The 21791-nt window shown below is 31.2% G+C and overlaps 3 protein-coding genes across 3 annotated transcripts; 1 reads left to right on the plus strand and 2 right to left on the minus strand.

Moving 5' to 3' along the window:
- Nucleotides 1–3170: 3170 nt before the first annotated feature.
- LOC102595996 (phospholipase A(1) DAD1, chloroplastic-like) lies at nucleotides 3171–4220 on the minus strand. The gene has a single exon (XM_006367526.1). It carries the CDS (start codon nucleotides 4206–4208, stop codon nucleotides 3171–3173), a length of 1038 nt encoding a protein of 345 aa, XP_006367588.1. The 5' UTR covers nucleotides 4209–4220.
- A 7737-nt stretch (nucleotides 4221–11957) lies between these two features.
- Nucleotides 11958–13028, minus strand: LOC102596653 (phospholipase A(1) DAD1, chloroplastic-like). Its single transcript, XM_006367528.1, has one exon. The coding sequence runs from the start codon at nucleotides 13026–13028 to the stop codon at nucleotides 11958–11960; it is 1071 nt and encodes a 356-aa protein (XP_006367590.1).
- Nucleotides 13029–18564: 5536 nt separating this feature from the next.
- LOC102596986 (phospholipase A(1) DAD1, chloroplastic-like) lies at nucleotides 18565–19647 on the plus strand. The gene has a single exon (XM_006367529.1). It carries the CDS (start codon nucleotides 18565–18567, stop codon nucleotides 19645–19647), a length of 1083 nt encoding a protein of 360 aa, XP_006367591.1.
- The last annotated feature ends 2144 nt before the right edge of the window (nucleotides 19648–21791 follow it).

Genomic DNA, 21791 nt, shown 5'->3' on the forward strand with positions numbered 1-21791 from the left:
ATATTTCGTAAGGAAAAACTAAAGAAAATTTGGGAAGAAATTAAATAACTTACTTTCTCTTTATCAACTCTATCTCTATATAGATATAATATAACTTTTTTGGAACATAGAGTATTGATTGAAATTGTAATAAAATGAGTTGAAGACAGTCTTAGGGCTGTGTATCGGTCGGTTCGGTTCAGTTTTGAAGTTTATCAGTTTGACTTATTGGTTATCAGTTTGTAGATATGCTAAACCGTTATAGAACCATTAAGATATTGGCCTATCGTTTATTGGTTTATCGGTTATTAATTGTTATAGGTTCGGTTATCGATTTAACTGTTATGATTTGACACACAAATTTTTTTTGAAAATCACTTAGAAATAAGGTGACAAACAAAATGAACCATGTACATGAGATCACAAGCTACATCATGCTCAAAAGCAAACAGTTTTACATTGTAGAATCACCAAGTGTTGAGACAACCAAAAATAAAAGTAGGAAATCGAACTCTAAGTCAAGGACTTTATATAAATATAATTATTTAATTTACTATCGGGTTATCGGTTAATCCGTTAAGAAAAAACCTCAACTGTTAAGAACGGATAACCCGATAACAAAAAAAATCAAAACAGTTATCAAAACCACTAAACCAATAACCCATTACTGATAAACCAATAACTTTTTTTTGGTTCGCGTTATCGATTTTGGTTCGATTTTGAACAGTCCTAGTCTAAACTATCAATTAATATAGTAATAATAATAATAACATATTTAGTATAGTTTATAAATAGGGTCTGAGGCAATGAGTTGTATATCTATCTATTTTTATATTTGTCGAATAGAAAACTTAATTTTGATAGAATCATGACTTGAAAAAGACATTTTTTAAAATTGGATCGAAAGGATATAAAAATAAAAAAAATTGAAAAATAAAAAGTACAATATAAAATAGCAAAAATAGTTAAAGTAAAAAAGAAAATTAAAAAGTCGTCACATATTAAAAGTTTGTGAGAAAATAGAATAATGAACAGCTAACATTAATCTAAGGGGGACATACAATCTTAATAAAAGTTTTGTTTCTGCCATTTAGAGTTTTAAATTATATATAATTTTAAAAATATGAAAATTTCATATTAAAATTTTCCTAATTTTTACACACTCTTACCAAATAAATAAATAAATTATAGTTCATAAACAAAATATCATAATATTATAAGACATTGCATTAATAAATCGCATATTTCCCTATTTCTTTTATAGATAAATGCTTATAATTACAAATTTTCAAATACACATAATATTACTTTTAAAATAATCACTAGTCAATACAATAGCTAGTTATTCTTATTAATTATTATAGTTCTATCACGTGATAGAAACATTCTCTTCATACCGAGCTAACATGAACTTTTTTCTTTTTGCAAAAATTAAAATCCGAGTTTTTCTTCTTACAAAACATAAACTTATGAATTAATTTTTCTATTCATAAAGTTTTGAAAACACGATCTCAAAATGCAAGCTGATCAGACGTTATTCTTTTACTGCCTTCCATTCCACTATTCTGATCGAATTAATTGCTCTTCCGAACGACCAAGTCATAATGAGATTAAAAACCGATGCTTCCTTGGCCGTGTGGAACATGGATTAGCATTATGTCATTCCTACAAGTGATGACCCACCCAGGATTGCGATTTGAAATCGTTTTTTTTATATCACATGTACAAACACATGCCGGAGTTCTCTAGCCCTCTCCCACGTTTATTACATGTAATAATGTAAAGGGTGTTATATATATATATGGTCTCACTATTTGACACTTGTCATACATATATAAGACATTTAATTTGGTCCACTTAGCCACAATAATTTTATTTAATGTACTTTGACAATCAAATCCAAAAATGCTTAGCCATTCAAAACATTTCAAAACTCATGTCACCTAAAGCTAGAACACAATATGAGTCTAGTAACTATCAATGTGTTTGGCTATGTTGATTGCTTGAATCTAGCGTCGTTGCCTAGTCGTGAATAGTGACGGAGTCAAATTTTTTATCATAAAATTTAAAATATGAAAAGATAAATATATAAAAATGTTAAAAAGGGATTCAACATCTGCTACATATCACTACGGGAAATAGAGACCTTTTCCACTACGGATCATTGAAAAATTTATACTATAAAATATGATTCACATCTCATTTTCACCGAACCAGCTCAGTGAGAAAACACATGGTAAATTTCCATTAAAATGCTGGACTAAACATTTTTATTTTTCTCACAGATTTAGTCAAAATATCTTAGAAATAGCCAATGAACATTTTTCAATGGAAAATTTCAATTAATGGAAAAAAAGTATTTTTTTTTAAATAAAATATAGACATAAATAATATAATTTTTAATCGAAAAAAATTCAAATAAATCGTTGGTTCCTACTTCCTACTTGGCTTGGCCCTAGATGCCAAGACACTGCTCCCCCACATGTCTTAGTTGTGTCTGCCTAATGTCTTGAATATCAATGTCATGTCACTATTTGCCCATTTTAAATTTGTCAAAGTTTTTGTTAAATTTATTGGTTAAAATCAAAATTAAATCAATCTAGTTGATTTTTAATTTTTTAAAACCAAATTAAATCAAATGAGAAAAAATAATCGTCGGTTTGGTTCGGTTTTTTCTGATTTTTTTGGTTTGAAAGTAATAATTTTTTTAGGACATACGAATCTCGATAGACACGGACACTTAGTACATGAACAATCCACAAAAACCTATTGTGTGTTCAGTTAAGCAACACTAGATTTATTATTACACGAACAAAGTGATTCAATTAAGAAAAAAGTGTGACTATCTTATGTGAGGTAGGGTAGGTAAAGACAAAGTAATTGATTTTGATAGACTTGCAATTAGGGTTGTAATAGTTAGGCCAAAATTTAAGTGTTGGGCTTGAAAAAATGGTAAACATAAAGATTTATGTTAATTAAAATTTAACAAAGTATCTGTATTTTATTTATGAATAATATATAAATAATTATAAAATTTACATAGCTAATTTCTCAGTTCAGTTTGGTTATTTTATGGTTTAATTTTAGTAAAACTACAACCAAACCAAATAGTATCGATTTTCAAAATTTAAACCAAACCAAACCAAATATTGGTTTTTTAATCGTTTTGGAATTTATTTATTTATTCCAAACTAAAGCTGCACATTTTTCATAAGTGTTACCAAGTGTAAATATGTCTTGAGATCGTGACACGTGGCAATATCCCCTTTACTATTTAATCTAAGTTCCTTGCCTACCTCAGCATACACCCATTGGGTATCCTCCATGCACTTTTGTAGCCAACTTGGCATCCTCGTGGACGCCACGTGGGTAGTCTCTCTTTCTGCCACATCATCAATATCGTCGTGGATGACGAACCCCGGAACTTTTGTAACGGGATCGTCGGAGTTGACGATTCGGAGAACATTTGTACCGCTTTTCTCCAATTGGCATCGAAAACTTTTGTTTCCAACTCTAGGCCCTCCAAATGATACAACACTCACTATGGGTGCGTTACTAAATTTTGTAGTAATATCACACGCTGTTAATGTTGCAAGGGCAGCACCAAGACTATGTCCTGTGATAGTTATACTTAATGCCTCATCACTATATTTATCAAGAATCTTGCCAATTTCTACTCTAATTGTGTCTTGCAAACTTTGGTCACATTGGGTGTTTGTTGTGTATAAGCTCAAGAGTCCACTTTGTACCATGGGTTGATCGTAATTTTCGTTGGATGTCATCATGTCATCTGGTAAGCAAGTCAACGTGGCGCGTAAATTCTCGAGCCATTCAGATGAGGTGGCAGTACCCCGATAAGCGATCACAACGTCACGGCGCCCGAGCCTGGTGATCTCTTTCGCGTCGTCGCAGATGGCCACGTAACCAATCCAGCTGCATCGTGGAGATGCTAGGTTCGGAAACGTCTTTTTAGTCCATTGTGGCATTTGGACCACACACGTGGCGTACAAGTTCTTGACCACCTTGTAACCGGTCTTGTCTAGTCCGCAATTTGTCAGCATCGAACTCTTAGGATAAAGACAAGTGGCATACGAGGGTGATGACATGTCAAAGTCAAAGCAGCGATAAGCTGCTTCAACGAATTTTCCATACCTCAAGATCTCCTTACGAAGATCATCATCAAGCGGATCAAGCAAGCCTTCCCAATTTTTAATCCCTTGGAACTCCATCCACCGGTTTCGGAGTTCAGCCACTGCTCTGTCTCCAACAGAGCAGTGGTTGAACCCCGGATTCCATGAGCTTGTGATCTTGAATCTACGAGCTCCAAGTCGTTTAGTGCTCAATGTAGAACACTTTGAAATAGGGAGTATCAATCCCATAATATTGCAATTTGATTTGGAAATATTTCCACTTGAGAGCCTCATGATCATGAGTGAGAATATTAAGGCTCTTTTTTTGTGGAGTTATAATATTAAAATGCATATACTTTCACTTAATTATTACATTTTGGCTGCACTCAAAATGAAAGGTATTTATAGTTGTACCAAAGTACAAAACTAAAATGATGTGTATATATGTAGTGGGTGGTGGGGTAGAGGGGAGAATATTACGTGAAAGACTATATATTATATGATAGAAAATATTTGGAGGCGGACGGTGCATTAAGTTTTATATGATAGGTATTATATTACCAAATTAAAAAACGTTGGTCCAAGACTTATTTTTCACTTTTTTTTTATAACCATAGTACGTGTTCGATCGAGGACGAAATTTAAGTAAGAAGAAAAAAAGAAAGACTGAATTTTATTACATATGAAAAAAAAAACCTTTGATAATGTAGTCTTTAATATGTCATGGTGATCATGAGAAAATGTCATTAATTAAATATGAAATAAAAAACTTAAAAGTTTTTTAAAAATAGTTTTTTAATATAAGAAAGTGTATTCATTCTTTGATAGATCGAAAAGGAAATATATAAAATAAAAAAAATTACGAAATACATTGATGATGATGGTCAATTTTATTTAGACATTCGAGCTATGATATGTTTCGATTGAGTTAGCACATCATGAACACATGATAATTAAAGTGTTCCTATTAAACATTTCAAACTCAAATTTTGGAATTTTTTACGTATTCTCAAGCGTTCATTACACAAATAATTAGTTAACTACTTAAAATATATCTCCTTTAGTTAATATGCATTAGTCTAAATTATAAGCCGTATAATTAAACCTCAGTCATGTTCAACAGAGTCTTTGTGAACAGAGTTAACTGATACTTGTTGTTGGTAAGAGATAACAAGTATCTCGTGATAATAATCGGGTGGCGTGCACCACAGTTATCCCAATAAAAGAAAAACTACAGGCATGTTCTAAAATTGAGATTGATATATATAATCAAATCAATTGACATATTTTATGTATTTAACTTAATTATTACCTAATAAACTCTTAAAAATACGTGTCAAATATTTTCAAAATTTAAACTAAAAATATCTTATTATATATTCAATTGCTCAATTAAAATAAATTACTCCATAAAATATCTAAATAAAATTTACTAATAATTTTTTTTAAAAATATGATAAAGCAATAATAATTAATGGCAAAAACTCAAAAATCCATGATTTTCCGACAGAAAATTATTCTGCCAATTGGAAGTATTGACAAGTCAGCAGACAACATTCTAGACATAATAATTTTGACATAATCAACTATAGGAATTATTAGAAAACGAGTAAAATAAACAACGTACGTATTATAACTCATTTATTTTCCGACCATATTGCGGCACAGTCCACATTGGTAGGATCGAAAAAAAAAATCCATTAAATATGAATTCGTATCGAAAATTTTTATGCTAAGACTAAGATGCTATTTAATAAAAATGATTTCATATGAACCTAGTGGGGGAGTCAGGAGTTTAGTGAAGGTTTTGCGGGTTTTCTTCTTAGTTGTGTTAAGGGTGTGCAAAAAATAAATATACACTCGTAATAGCTAATATTTAAATTATGTACACGATATAATTTTCGACGAAGGGTAAAGTGGTTCCGACTCTGCTCAAACACGAGACCTCTAAGGAAGGATGAAAGAGTACTTTACCACTCTATCAGTAGGGGCGGAGCTAGACAACTAGTGCCTAGTAGTCCGCATGGAATTCGATCGAACTTAGTAGATTTTCCTCAAATAATCTATTTATATTAATAAATTTATTAAATATGTATAAATTTTAAATTTAAACTCATTATTATTACTTATAATCGTTATTATAAAATTCAAAAGCAATAAAATTGAAATTCTAGTTTCGACTATGTTCACCACAACCCTAGTCGGTTAACTTCTTTATTAATTACACCAAAAAAAAAAAACACAAAGGAAACTACCTCATCTATACATCTTCTTTCTTCAATATGTGTTCTAGCCATAAGCCAAGTTCTATCTTTCTACAATTTGGCATTCTATGAAGGTATCTGGCCATCGTCGAATGGTTCCGTCTATTCAAAACTCGGTAGCATGATAAAATTCAGAGCAAGTAAATCTAGTTCAATCGATTAATCCATCTCAGAAGAAAGTTGATTCATTGTAGTGAGTTCAAATATACAATATTACATAGTAGGAATAAGAACCCCAAAGGCTAAGGTGGAATATTTCCTAATAAAGAGACTTGTATTCAATAATTACGACAAATAATTTGAGACAAATGGAATATTAAGGAAATATCCGCAACATAAGATATCAGATATCATTAATACTCTTGCAATACAGTGATATTGTACTTGTTATAAAAATAAATATTCACAATGATATAATATGTTTTAATATAAGAAGAAATCTAGTCGGTCTATTTTTTAATATTTTAATAAGTTAAGTTTCGAAGCTGGTTGCTCTATGGAGCGTTGAGGCTGGGATAAGTTTCATCGTCAAGAGGAAAAGAATTTGAATCACTTGCTAAGACTTCTAAATGACCGCACAGTAATAATCGAGGTGAGACTACAAAGACAATCGAGATGTTTGCCTAATTAAAAGCAACCACCCGAGTACATGCTTCTCAGTACTGATCAATTCATATGGAATTATCACGATGTGGCATGAGGGAAGTTGCTATAAGATTAAGACCACACGTCCTCACTTGTCAGAGACTTTTACCTAATTTCAAGAAATTAAGGTCATTCTTTTTAATACTCTTCCTTTGAAGTTACACTTTTTTGCTTCATTGGTAATTTGAACGCATAATTTTAAGATCAAAGGTAAAAATGTTTACCATCTTAGCAATTCTATGGGATGGAAATTCAATAGGGACTCGATTCCTTCTCTCCCCTTTTTGTCAACTTCCATTTTGCATTTTCTAGTTTGTATATTTGCTTTGCTTCAAGGATTGCATCAACTCCTGTACACTCATCTATGTGTGATATAAAATTATGATTTAAAGTTGAAGTTTTGTTTGGATATGTAATTTAGATATTTTTTTTGGGAAAAATGTATAAGTACCCCTTCAATCTATATCTGAAATCTCAGAGACACACTTATACTATACTAAGGTCCTATTACCCTCTCGAACTTATTTTATAAATAATTTTCTATCCCTTTTCTACATGGCATTATCAACCAGATAGTGCCACATAGACCGAAAAGGGGTAGAAAATTATTTATAAAATAAGTTCGAGAGGGTAATAGGACCTTAGTATAGTATAAGTGTGTCTCTGAGATTTCGGGCATAGGTTGAGAGGGTACTTATGCATTTTCCCTTTTTAAAAAACATAAGTTTGTACTTTTTTTTCACAAACATGAAATCCCAACAAGTTGTGGAAGCTATCGAAATTTCCTTAATTTGTATATAATCTTACTAGATGAGCAAATCATTATTCATAAACAAGTTAGTCAATAATAGTAATAACTAGTTATTCTCTGATATAATTCTTTTACATGGTACGGATAATTTCATCATGTATGTTTAAATACTGATTTAGAATCATCGCTTCATATTGCATGTTCAAACGCAAGCTAATTAAAGCTAATTAATGTCGCTCAGATTTTCCTCTTTAAGTAAAAGGGTGTTGGTAAAAATTACAAATTACAAATTACAGTTGAAATAAAAATAAAGAAAATAATTATCTTCACACTAAGGGGAGGATATCTCGCTCTCTTTAAGACGATTATATTTAGGCTCACTCCAACAAATGTTTTTTGCCAGTCCAGCAATAGTCTTTTTGACTTGTCCTTTTCCAGATACAATGATCAATTCACAAAATATAACTCAACCAACAAACACGGATTAAGTTCAAATCTTCACAAAAAGAACACCTCCCTTCAACTTATAAGAACTCTCTTTCACGACTCTATTTTCTTGTACTCAAAACAAAGGAAGATCAGACCATCGCTATTTATAGAGAAGAAAATCTTTTTTACAATGAATTGAAAGATAATGAAATACTCCCTCTATCCCTAATTACTTGTCCACTTTTCCTTTTATAATTGTCCCTAATTAATTGTCCATTTTGACAAATCAAGAAAGAACAATTTTTTTACCAATTATTCCCTCAATTAATCACTTTGAAAACGGTAGAACTTCTTGAAAATGTTAAGTTTTTAATTCATCCACTTCATAATTAATAAGGGTAAAATGGTAAACTCACTATGTCAATAATTATTTTCTTAATAGGTGTGTCAATTCAAAAATGGACAAATAATTAGAAACAAAGGGAGTAATAAATAAAGAAGATAAATTGTCTAGAGGCTACATAAGTTACTAGATAAATAACCAACACACACAATGTAGCAATGCAAAGCGATATTTATAATAACATTAAAATGTCATATATATATATATATATATATATATATATTGCTAAACCTAAACATTATATATATATATATATATATAAAATTTGGTGTGATATAACATAACTAGGACATTTGGTCCACTTAGCCACAATCTACCTAATGTAGTTGACACAACCCAAAACTAGAAAACACAAACCGCCCCTGCGCCACAAAGCTCAACCATCCAATTGCGGCTTGACTTGTGCTTGACATGGATTTGGTAACCACCAATGTGTTTGGCATGTCAAGGTGTGTTGCTTGCTCATGTGCGTGCGACTATTGCCTCGTCGTGAATCGTGACAGATCAGTCAGAATTTTGATTAACGAATTTCAAAATATGAATAAGTAAACACACGAAGAAACTAAAGAAACGAGATTCAACATTTATTATATGATCACTACTAAGAACATAGGCTCTTGTTTTTTCCACCATGAACCAATAGAAAATTTATACTATATACAAAACATGATTTTCCCATTCTATTATCATTGAACCACCACATGATTTTCCATTCTATAATCATTGAACCACCTCATTGAAAAAACGCATGGTGAAAAATAGATTCCCATTGAAATATTTGAACTAGTAACTGAATGTTTTTTTTCTCTCATTGATCGATTCAATCAGAATATTCGTGAAAAAAGCCCATAAATATTTTTTTCAATGGAAAATTTTAATGGGGAATTAGTTTTTTTAGTAGTGTATATACATATAAAATAATTTTAACCATATAAAAATCATATAACTTTTTATTAAAAAAAAGTACGGGTAAATTCCCTAGGTCCTACCTGGCTCCGCCACGGACCGTCAAGCGCACCACTCCCACACACGTCATAGTTTTGTCTCTGCCTTACCTTGGCCTTTTAATTAAATGTGCCAGCTCTTTGCCTCATGCCTAATGTCTTGAAATATCAATGCCAAGTCAATGTTTGCCACATTAATTTTATATTTTTGTCATGATTTCTAGGGTCGATTTGAATTACATATCAACTATATATAAGATTAAAATAGTCATCCCATTTACATATCATCTCTAAATGCAATTCTCGCATAATGATTTTCAGGTAAAATACTTTCATGAAAAATTAATGTTTCCTTTATATGTAAATAAAAATATATAATTTTAAAAGTATTTATATAATTTATTGATTTATTTAGTTTTCTATTCGATGACTGATATTTGTATAATTGGAATCCAACTAAATTTATATCACTATTACAAGACTCATTTTTAAAGAAGATGATCATAACAATTTTATTTTTATTTTTAAAAGCATGAATCCAAAATATTTAGTTAAACATGTGAAAGGTCTCAAACCTTCTCATCACAAATCGTGTTAGTTACTTACTTGGTTATAAAATATAAACTACAAAAATACAATGTGAGATGGGGTAGGGGTAGGGGTAGGGGTAGGATGTAAAGGTGGTGGGGAGGGTGAGCAGAAACAGAGGATAGGGGTGAGATGTATGTGTTATAGAGGGTGTGAACGAAACAACTCAAAACGGATCGTTCACATCAGAAATAAAGGTCACTAAGAATGTATTTACTTGTACTTAAAAAATCACTGGTGAAATTTGTTTTGCCTAACTTTTTCCCTAATTTCATTAAAAAGAAATGTTGTCTTCTTTTTAAAGAATTTATTTTATTAGAGAATAATTTTTTAAATTTTTTTAACCAACTAAAGATGACGACACACTTATTTACACCATCCATAACCATAAATTTTTTCTTAAGGTTCATAAAAGAATCTTGTTTCTTAAGATATGGATGTCCACATCACAAGTACGTACTTCATTAGGTAAGCATTTCTTGTACATTAAAAATTAGTCTTGACTTTCAACAAGGACAATAATTGTAAAGCAGTCCGTATATATAATTTTTTGTTTTAAAATAAGTGTTATTTTAATAAAAAAATTATATTAAAATAAGTACTACTTATATTAACAAAAGTTGTCCAAAAATAAGTGTTGCTTTAGAAATTCAAGACAAAATAGTAGTAATTATTTTCAACTATATATAAACCCTCGTATCAAAGAACTACTCCCTCCGTCCACAATTGTTTGGCAGCTAAAATAGATGTCCAAGATTAATTGTCAATTTAAACAATCAAGAAATAATTAATCATTTTTTTCCAATTCTGCCCTTAATGATAGTGTAGTTCAATTGAAAAGTTATGTGGACTTTTGGTATTCTTGGTATAGTAGGGTTATATTAGTCAAATTACACCTTGTATTAAATTTTCCTTTAGGGGTGTGCATGACCTTACCCTGACAAACAATTGTGGACGGAGGGAGTATTTCTTTTAGTAGTGCCTTGTAAAACAGGCATCCCTATACCTATGTGTCTTGTGTGCTTATTAGTGCCATTGAGGGGTGGCTAAAGGTTAGGCATACACATGGGTTCATCCCCACCATCGATCTATAAATTTCAATTTTTCGCAATTTTGATTGTCAAGTCGAGATATGAGTATATAGGGGGGCTAGACTCCCTCTGCTGTGATGGATTCTATCATGTGAAAATGGTGAACTGCTTGTCAGGGTAGGCTAAACCATGATGCTGTGTTACTAGATTTCGTCTCTCACTCCAGGCCTTCACTATGAAGTCTCGCTCTTATTTTTTAAGAAAAAGAAGTTGAAAATTGAGTTTGATTATCTAATGGAAGGGAAGGAGAAGTGAAACTTTGCATAAAGTGAAGATACATTGCTGGGGTGAGTCTCATTTTTAAAAAAATATATATAATAAGCATAACTTAGAAAACTATATTTATTTTTTCTTAATAAACGTAAAATAATCTAAAACGAAACTTATTCTGAAACATAAAGGGTATACATATATAACTGAAGAAAGATCCAGAGCAATTTAATTTTTATTACCTAATCATTAAGCATATATACATTATAAATACCATTGACTTGGATTATAGATAATGAGAGTCTATGTTGGTTGGATTCTTCACATATTGACACATGCATATTAAATATTTTTAAAACAGTATTACTTTTTAAGAAACCACGAAAGCAATTAAATAATAATATGAAGGATTAGAAAAAAACAAAAATAATTGACTTTGTACATAACTTTCTCACATTAAAATACACGTATTTTCAAGAATATCCATGTGGTCCTATTTTTATTCCTCTTCCTATTCATGTACCTAGTACAAAAAGTTGTTGTTTTTCATATTAATGATGTATCGATCATTTTCATAATTGTTCACTAAGTCTAAATACGTCTTGAGATCGTGACACGTGGCAATATCCCCTTTGCTACTTAATCTAAGTTCCTTGCCTACCTCAGCATACACCCATTGGGTATCCTCCATGCACTTTTGTAGCCAACTTGGCATACCCGTGGACGCCACGTGGGTAGTTCCTTTTTCCGCCATGTCATCAATATCGTCTTCGATGACGAATCCCGGAACTTTTGTAATGGGATCGTCGGAGTTGACGATTCGGAGAACATTTGTACCACTTTTCTCCAATTGGCATCGAAAACTTTTGTTTCCAACTCTAGGCCCTCCAAATGATACAACACTCACTATGGGTGCGTTACTAAATTTTGTAGTAATATCACACGCTGTTAATGTTGCAAGGGCAGCACCAAGACTATGTCCTGTGATAGTTATACTTAATGGTTCATCTCTATATTTATCAAGAATCTTACCAATTTCTTCTCTAATTGTGTCTTGCAAACTTTGGTCACATTGGGTGTTTGTTGTGTACAAGTTCAAGAGTCCACTTTGTACCATGGGTTGATCGTAATTTTGGTCAGACGTTGTCATGTCATCTGGTAAGCAAGTCAACGTGGCGCGAAAATTCTCGAGCCATTCAGATGAGGTGGCGGTACCCCGATAAGCGATCACCACGTCGCGGCGTCCGAGCCTAGCGATCTCTTTTTCATCGTCGCAAACGGCCATATAACCAATCCAGCTGGATTGCGGAGACGCCAGGTTCGGGAACGTCTTTTTAGTCCATCGTGGCATTTGGACCACACACGTGGCGTACAAGTTCTTGACCACCTTGTAACCGGTTTTGTCAAGTCCGCAGTCTGTCAGCATCGAACTCTTAGGATAAAGACACGTGGCATACGTGGGTGATGACATGTCAAAGTCGAAGCAACGATAGGCTGCTTCAACGAATTCCCCATACCTCAAGATCTCCTTACGAAGATCATCATCAAGTGGATCAAGCAAGCCTTCCCAATTCTTGATCCCTTGGAATTCCATCCACCGGTGCCGGAGTTCGGCCACTACTCTGTGTCCAACAGAGCAGTGGCCCAACCCCGAGTTTGTGATCTTGAAACTACGAGCTCCAAGTCGTTTACTCAATGTAGAACACTTTGAGATAGGGAGTACCAACCCCATATGTTGTTTGGTGAAAACAATGTTACAATTTGTTTTGAAATTATTTCCACTTGAGAGCCTCATCATGATTTTTGTGAAAGGTGTATGTAGTTTTTACAAGATTCTTGGAATGTGGATAATCGAAGCTCTTTTTTGTGGAGTAATAATATTAATTCATACACTTTCACTTAACTATTACATTTTGGCTGCACTCAAATGAGGGCTATTTATAGTTGTTCCCGATCCCAAGTTCTTTATTGTGGGTGCATGGTGGGGTCGAGTTGAGGCGAAGCTAGGATTCCAATTTTATACGTTCTTAATTTTATACTAACAATTTAAATAATAATGACTGGGTTACATTCTAAATTTAATATTTACACATATCTAATGAATTTAGTAACACAAATTCAGGGTCTTTCAAAAACAACCTATCTATCTCCACGAGATAGTAATAGTGTCTACGAATATTCTATCCTCTCCAGATCCCACTCAGTGACATTTCACTGAATATATTATTGTTATTGTTATTATTAATACAAATACATTATATAAACAAAATCTACTAAATTCAATCGAATCTCCATGCGATCTATTAATTCCACCCATGGGGTAGAGGGGAGACTATTCTTAGGAAGACTATATATTATATGACAGAAATAATTGAGGTGGACGGTGCATTTTAAGTGTTTATAGGATAGATTTTATATTATTTGGTTTAGTGGGGACAAAATGTGTACACTATCAATACTTGTAAAACGTTTGGTCTAGGACTTATTTTGTAGTTTGTTTTTATAAACTATGGTGTTTGGGAATGAATCTTGAGAAAGAAGAAAAAAATAAAGATTGAATTTTTGGTACATATGAAAAACACCTTTTGAAACTATAGTAATCTTGAATATGTCATAATCATGACATTTGTGTGATGATCATAAGAATATGTCATGATCAGCGATAGATGAAATAAGGAGTCGTTTGGTAAAGTCTATACATATTAGAAAAAATAATGTGGTCATTAATATTATGTATGTATTAGTAATGTGTATATATATATATATACACACACACACACTATTAAGATGAATTACTTGGATAATTTTTCTTTTTAATGCAAAATACATCGATGACTTTTTAAATTTGTTTCCAATTTCATTTATACACTCGAACTATAACCCATTTTGATGTTGAGCACATGAACACATGATAATTAAAGTGTTCTTATTAGACCATGTTCGGTCTCAAATTTTAAAAGAATTTTTCTGCGCATTCTCAAACATCCATTACATAGATAGTTGATTTACCACTTAAAATATGGCATCTTCTTTAATTATATGTATTAGTCGCAATAAGTCGTATAGTTAAACCCTAGACATGTTCAGCACACACAAAAATACTAAGTAATTTCTTTTCTATTTGTCCTAACATTGTTGGACATAATTACATAATACTTCTCGCTGGTGAAAGGTATCAACATGTATCTCGTGAAATTAATTCTAATCTACATAAACTGGTCCAAACATCACAATTATCAAACACAAAACTAAAAGTCGTTAAAAGCCAAAAAAAAAATGTAATTACAATAATTAATGGCGAAAACTAAAAAATCCATGATTTTCTGATACAACCTCTTTAGCCCATAGGAAGTATATTGACAAGTCAATAGACAACATTAAAGAAAGATTGACCATGTTGACCAAGTATATAGAGGAAGTATTTAGGAAACGAGTAAAATAAACAATGTATTATAACTCTTCTTTTTTTTCGACCGTATTGCGGCACAGTCCACAGTAATGCATCCCCATTGACCATTATATTTTTCGTTCGATTAAATTTCGATTTGTGTTAAAAAGTTTTATGTTTGGGATAAAGTGTTTCTTAACAAAGACGATTTCATATCAAAAGGAACTCGAACATGAGTCTTTTGATTAAGAATAAAAAAGTACTTAAAACTAGAGGCGAATTTAAGGAGACAAGAGTGTCTTCACCTGAGTCCACTCGATAAAAAATTACATTTTAGTTTTTTTAAAAAATATTTTATGGATAAATAGAGAGCTTGATGAATCTCCAGAACACGGGATAAAAGGTTGGACTAGTTGATTTAGCTAGGTTTCAATTTCAAATTCTTGACTATATTTTATTTGAATTTGATTTAATTAAAATTCTGGATCCGTCACTACTTAATGTTCCATGCCACAACTTTGGTTGGTCAACAACTACTTTATTAATAAGACCAACAAACACAAAGGAAATTATAAGTGATAGTTAGAGTCCATGAAAACTTGTAACTACCCTCATCTATACATCTCCTCTCTTCAATAATATTTCTTCTTGCCATGAATTCATGGCTTTCTATGAAGGTATTTTGTCATCGTCGAATGGATTCGTAGGCTGCTCAAAACTCGTTAGCATCATACGTATGGGAAAATCCGATCTTCTTGGGTGAATATACACGAAAAATCTTCTTTCTTAAAATTCTCTAGAAATTTCTGTCTCCATCACTGAATTAAGATATATAACATCCTTAGACTTCTTGGTTTAGGATGTATATAAACTCAAATATATCATCATAAAATTCTTTTTTCCTTTTATTAAAGATTTCGTCTTAAAGAATTCTGGGAATATTGGCAGGATTTTTTTCTTTGACTATATTCAGAATAGCCTTTTCATGTTTGTATTTTAATATTTAGATTTCTCATTCTTTGCTGACAAAGGGTTTAATTTAATTATTTGTATTAAAATGAATTAAACTAAAAAAATTTAAAAGTGGATCATAATTCAACCCATTCAGTTCTTACTAAAATTTCAATTGCTTCATTTGTTTTTATATAATATATTTTTAACATTTATTAGGAAAAAAATATGATTATATATAATATATTTAAATAAATAAACAAATATTTGTAAAAAATTATTTGATAAGATTTTTCATGGATCAACTTGGACGGCATTGAACTAATAAATAGTAACCCATCAAATAGTTACTTAGGCTGAATTAATTGAATTAGACTGAAATAGATTTAAAGACGAGCCATAACTAAATTCATCTATTCTTACTAAGTTTTAATATTTTTTTCTTATACAATTTTTAAAGAACATGATAAAATTATGTAATTTTTTTTATCAAGATTATATATAATATATTATTTTTTTTAAAAAAATCAAAATGTATTTTGATAAAATTTCTTATATGCCAATTTGAGTTATATTTCAGACCAACTCTTGAATGAGATGAAACGAGCCTCGCTAAATAGATTGAACTAGGGGTGACAAAATTAGCCTGACTCCACCGACCCGTCCAAATCATAATAGATTTGGGCTAGTGTGATTTTGATGATGACTTGATATACAATGTTAACGATTTGAAAATATTTAATTTATTTTTTACATATAAATAATTGTCTAGTTTTTATTTTTTTAAAAAGATTATTATAGATTACTATAATTATTATAATTGGTGAAATATTATTATTACTTATTTTTTGCAGAGGAAAAAAACAGTTAAAAAATTGATATAAATTTAAAAAGAACAAGGTACCAATTTTTTTTTGGTCCAAGTAAGATACAAAGTTAGGTCGATGCAATCTAAAAATAGAAATAAATTATTGATGTTCTATAGATAATCTAACAATTATACACATCTCATTCTTTACATGTTTTTTTCATTCATGAAATAATATCTATATAAAGGTATTTTCTAATTTTGGGTAATCGATTGAATTTTAAATTTAAATTTTGGATATAAGAAAAATCGTGGAGGAAAATTGAGTTACACTTTGTGAATTTGCAAGTTTGAAGTCTTATGCAAATACCAAACATCACGTGGGAAACAAAACAAAAAAATGTGAACACACTCATATTTTTGAATTTGAAACATTACGAGAAATAACGAAAATTTTGACATATAAGAAACAATAAAATTTGATTTGCCACTTCATTATCTTATAGGTTTCATTTATATTAGATGAAATCATGAAATGTATGTTTGAAAAATATAAAAATAATACGTTAAATTAGACGGTTGAACAATGACCAATTTTATTTCTTCTACCCATTTTGACTCGTTCAAATTCAAGTCAAATACCTCATTTGCCATCCTAAATCCCTCATAAACTAATAAATGAACTACTCGTTGATCCATTTAAACTTGAACAAATTATGCGAATCATATTTTTATGAATTAATTTTATTCAACGGAGACACATTACTACACGTGCCGCTGTATGATTGGACCCAAAGAGGCACGCAACTCAGTGTACTGTTTATTTAATCTTACTTCCTGGTTGGTCAACGTGTCAACATTTTGAAGGCCAATTTTTGCTTTTTTCTTTGTTCTACTATTTAGTCTTCCTTTTCATATTGTTGAAAAATATTATAGGATCGGAATTCGAATTCATCCATAAGGGGTGTTAATTAGCCTGTTAACTTATTAATTAATTTTATGTGTTAAGATTAAGACCATAATATTAGCATATATAAATATACACACTTTAATTATAATATATAGAACGAGTTATCGTTTGAAGGAATCTTCAAGTTGTGGATAGATAATTTTCAACGATCGGTAACTTAAGGTCGTAGTTGTTGCAAATCATTATAATATAGAAACATGCAAGTCGCCCACTTACTAGTATTTTCGAATAAATAGTGCACTACACATATTATATGTCATTAATATTTTCTTTTTGATCTATCCTAGAATAAATAATATTACACATCATGATATGTTAAACATTACATTACATATCGTTAATAACATCGTGCTCTTATCAATTATAGAAACATCATAACATGTTTACACATGCTAACTTGTTAAATACTACATTACATATTATTAATAACACGGTGCTCTTATAATATAGAAATGTCATGCCATGTTTATACATCATGACTTGTTAAACACTACACTATATATCGTTAATAACATCGTGCTCTTATAATTATAGAAACGTCATGACATGTTAAACACAATTAGTCTAAAAAAGAAATTCTTCCTTCTTGAATTCAAAATCCAAAGTCCATAGATACATGACTATACAAGTTGCAAAATAAGTCCTCTAGCAACGTTTTTCCAATTGGTAATAAACACATTTTGTCTTGTCCCCACTCAACCATAGTAATACCTATATATCCTATATGAGAAAAACTATAAATTGCTCAAATATAACTACGTGAAAGTGTATGCATTAAAATTATTATTTCTCCATAAAAGATAATGAGTCTCTCAAGTGGAAATATTTGCAAATCAAAATGCAACATTTTTTTCATGACCAAACAACATATGAGATTGGTACTCCCTATTTCAAAGTGCTTTAAATTGAGTAAACTCGGAGCTCGTAGATTCAAGATCACGAGCTCGTGGAATCCGAGGTTCAACCACTGCTCTGTTGGAGATAGAGAAGTGGCTGAACTCCGGGACAGGTGGATGGAATTTCAAGGGATTAAGAATTGGGAAGGCTTGCTTGATCCACTTGATGATGATCTTCGTAAGGAGATCTTGAGGTATGGGGAATTCGTTGAAGCAGCCTATCGTTGCTTTGACTTTGACATGTCCTCACCTACATACGCCACATGTCTTTATCCTAAGAGTTCAATGCTGACAGACTGCGGACTAGACAAGACCGGTTACAAGGTGGTCAAGAACTTGTACGGCACGTGCGTTATCCAAATGCCACGATGGACTAAAAAGACGTTCCCGAACCTGGCGTCTCCGCAATCCAGCTGGATTGGTTATGTGGCTGTTTGTGACGACGAAAAAGAGATCGCAAGGCTTGGGCGCCGCGACGTGGTGATCGCTTATCGAGGTACCGCCACCTCATCCGAATGGCTCGAGAATTTTCGCGCTACGTTGACTTGCTTACCAGACGACATGATGACGTCTGACAAAAATTATGATCAACCCATGGTACAAAGTGGACTATTGAGCTTATACACAACAAACACCCAATGTGACCAAAGTTTGCAAGACACAATTAGAGAAGAAATTGGCAAGATTGTTGATAATTATAGTGATGAACCATTAAGTATAACTATCACAGGACATAGTCTTGGTGCTGCCCTTGCAACATTAACAGCGTATGATATTACTACAAAATTTAGTAACGCACCCATTGTGAGTGTTGTATCATTTGGAGGGCCTAGAGTTGGAAACAAAAGTTTTCGATGCCAATTAGAGAAAAGTGGTACAAATGTTCTCCGAATCGTCAACTCCGATGACCCCGTTACAAAAGTTCCGGGGTTCGTCATCCACGACGATATTGATGATGTGGCAGAAAAAGAGACTACCACGAGGATGCTAAGCTGGCTACAAAAATGCATGGAGGATAGCCAATGGGTGTATGCTGAGGTAGGCAAAGAACTTAGATTAAGTAGCAAAGACTTATGTCCACAAATAATAAACAAAGGGAACGTTGTCACGTGTCACGATCTCAAGACATATCTACACTTAGTAGACAATTTTGTAAAAGTGGAACACAAGAGAGAGAAATCCATTGATTGTTCGGGATGACCTAGCGATTAATGAATTGTTAGTTGATCAGCATCATAAGGTCTTAAGTTTAAATTTCAGTAGAGCTATCTTCTCATCTTTTTTAGCGTTGATGGGTACTGGATAGAGTTATGTCGATAACAAATATGCATATATATATTCTATACAATTAATCGAGGTGCGTATAAGTTGACCCGAACACTGTGAAAGAAGTGAGGCTCTATTTTGAGAAAAAAAAAAAACTTCTATATTCACTAGATACAAAGAATCGGACCACATGTATATTTTTTGAAAATCCACACCAAAAATGTGTGTTATGTGAAAATTGTACAAAGCCACGTACATTATTTTTTTCTGATCCTACAGAATTATTGCCCATACTTTATAGGTTGGCAATATTTTTAATGTATATATAACAATCAAATAATAAAGTCAAATAGTTCTGAATCTTTTCTTGAATTATGTGCATGTTAATATATTTATTGTCCTAGTTGAGTTTCATATCATATAGTATATGGATTAAGGATTAATTTCATTTCATATAAAAGAAAATAATAATTTTTCACCAAATTAATAAGGTTCATATATCGATCGAGTCAAATGGAAAAAATAGTCACACTAATAATTTTCCAGATCATATGTAAGGAACAAGCTAATTAGGAGTGGATTGTGAATCATGCGCGATTTCAATTCTCGTATGTTGTCTGTTCATTTATTAATAAATAGATCAATTTCATCAATTTGATATATAAGAAAAATATGTTGGATATATTTGTAGGAATCCTTACTTTTGCCTATACTTCATAGGTTAGCAATGCTGTAATTTCTGAATTAGTTTAAACTTCAAATCAAACATGAGATAAAATTAATTTAAAATTTATTTTTTTGATTATCATTCTTATATCATATGACAAACGACTTCTTAATTTATATGTGGTTGAGTGTTATTCTAAGAATGACACCATGCATGTTTCAATTTCATTGACCTAATATGATTTTTTCGAAATCATATCTACAGTATTACGAAAACACGTAAAGGCGATGGTAATGAAAATATACAACACTTCCAGTAAATGAGACATATTTATCCTTTTTGTTAATAGAATTAAATTTATCAAATTAACAAACAAATTAAAATATATTTTTTAATTCCAAAAATACTACCTGACTTTAAGAAAACCACCTTACACATTTTTTTAACCCCTCTAGACTAGACCCAAATTTTAAGAAAAACTCAATCTCTCTTCTATTCTGTCATCACCTTGATGACCGAGTAAAAGAGAAATTGAATTTTTCTTAGTTGAATATGGTCTGGATGGGTAAAAAAATGAGTGAGATAATTTTTTTAAAGTCATGTGACATTTTTTAAATTAAAAAAAAGTTGATTTTAGGATATCTTTTTTTTCAATTTAGTTAATATAAATTTGTTAACAAAAGGATATATGTACACCATTTGTTAGATGGAAGAGTATAGATAACCATTTTTAACAGAGAATATATCCATTTTAAATCACAAAATTTAAAAATATATTTATAAAATAAATAAAAAATCCAATAAAATCGAACCGGCCAACGTACACTTCTAACTCTAAAATAAAATAAAGAAAACATCTATAAGTTTCCAAAATAAATTCGTTTCTTAAAAGCCACTAACTAGTCGTTCTTTTAATGAACTTATATATTTTTTTTGGTTGGATTCAATGTTCTAAAAAAGAAATGAAAAAAATCACGTTTAAGTTTTTTTTTTTAAAAAAAATTGTCAGCTGCAGATGTGAATGTAGAGTGTTACAGTTGGATCAGATTCATCTGAACTCAATATTTTCGACGTTTATTGCATATTTATAGATAAAGTTTCAAAAAAGGTGAATCTATATATCTTTATCTACTTTAACATGACAACACTTCTTTCTTTTTTCCTCTCATATATTTCAACATGCATCCTCGTTCTTATTCGTTCCGTTTAATTAATGCGTTAAAATTTGAATAAGCACGGAGTTTTAAAAAAAATTAAAAAAGTACTTTTATTGTTTTATATTAGTTGTCATGTTTCACTTATCGAAAGTCAAATTATATACACTTTTGATTAGTATTTTAAAGATAAACTTTTTCGTCAAATTAACATGAAAAAAATTGCAACTTGTAATACTTATCATATAATTTTTTAA

Source organism: Solanum tuberosum, unplaced genomic scaffold (assembly GCF_000226075.1).
Source record: "Solanum tuberosum cultivar DM 1-3 516 R44 unplaced genomic scaffold, SolTub_3.0 scf00827, whole genome shotgun sequence".
In the NCBI taxonomy this organism is placed as follows: domain Eukaryota; kingdom Viridiplantae; phylum Streptophyta; class Magnoliopsida; order Solanales; family Solanaceae; genus Solanum; species Solanum tuberosum.

Excerpts from the sequence above, each read along its gene's own strand:
- LOC102596986 (XM_006367529.1), top strand. The coding sequence starts at position 18,565 with ATGGAATTTCAAGGGATTAAGAATTGGGAAGGCTTGCTTGATCCACTT.
- LOC102595996 (XM_006367526.1), bottom strand. The coding sequence starts at position 4,208 with ATGGAGTTCCAAGGGATTAAAAATTGGGAAGGCTTGCTTGATCCGCTT.
- LOC102596653 (XM_006367528.1), bottom strand. The coding sequence starts at position 13,028 with ATGGAATTCCAAGGGATCAAGAATTGGGAAGGCTTGCTTGATCCACTT.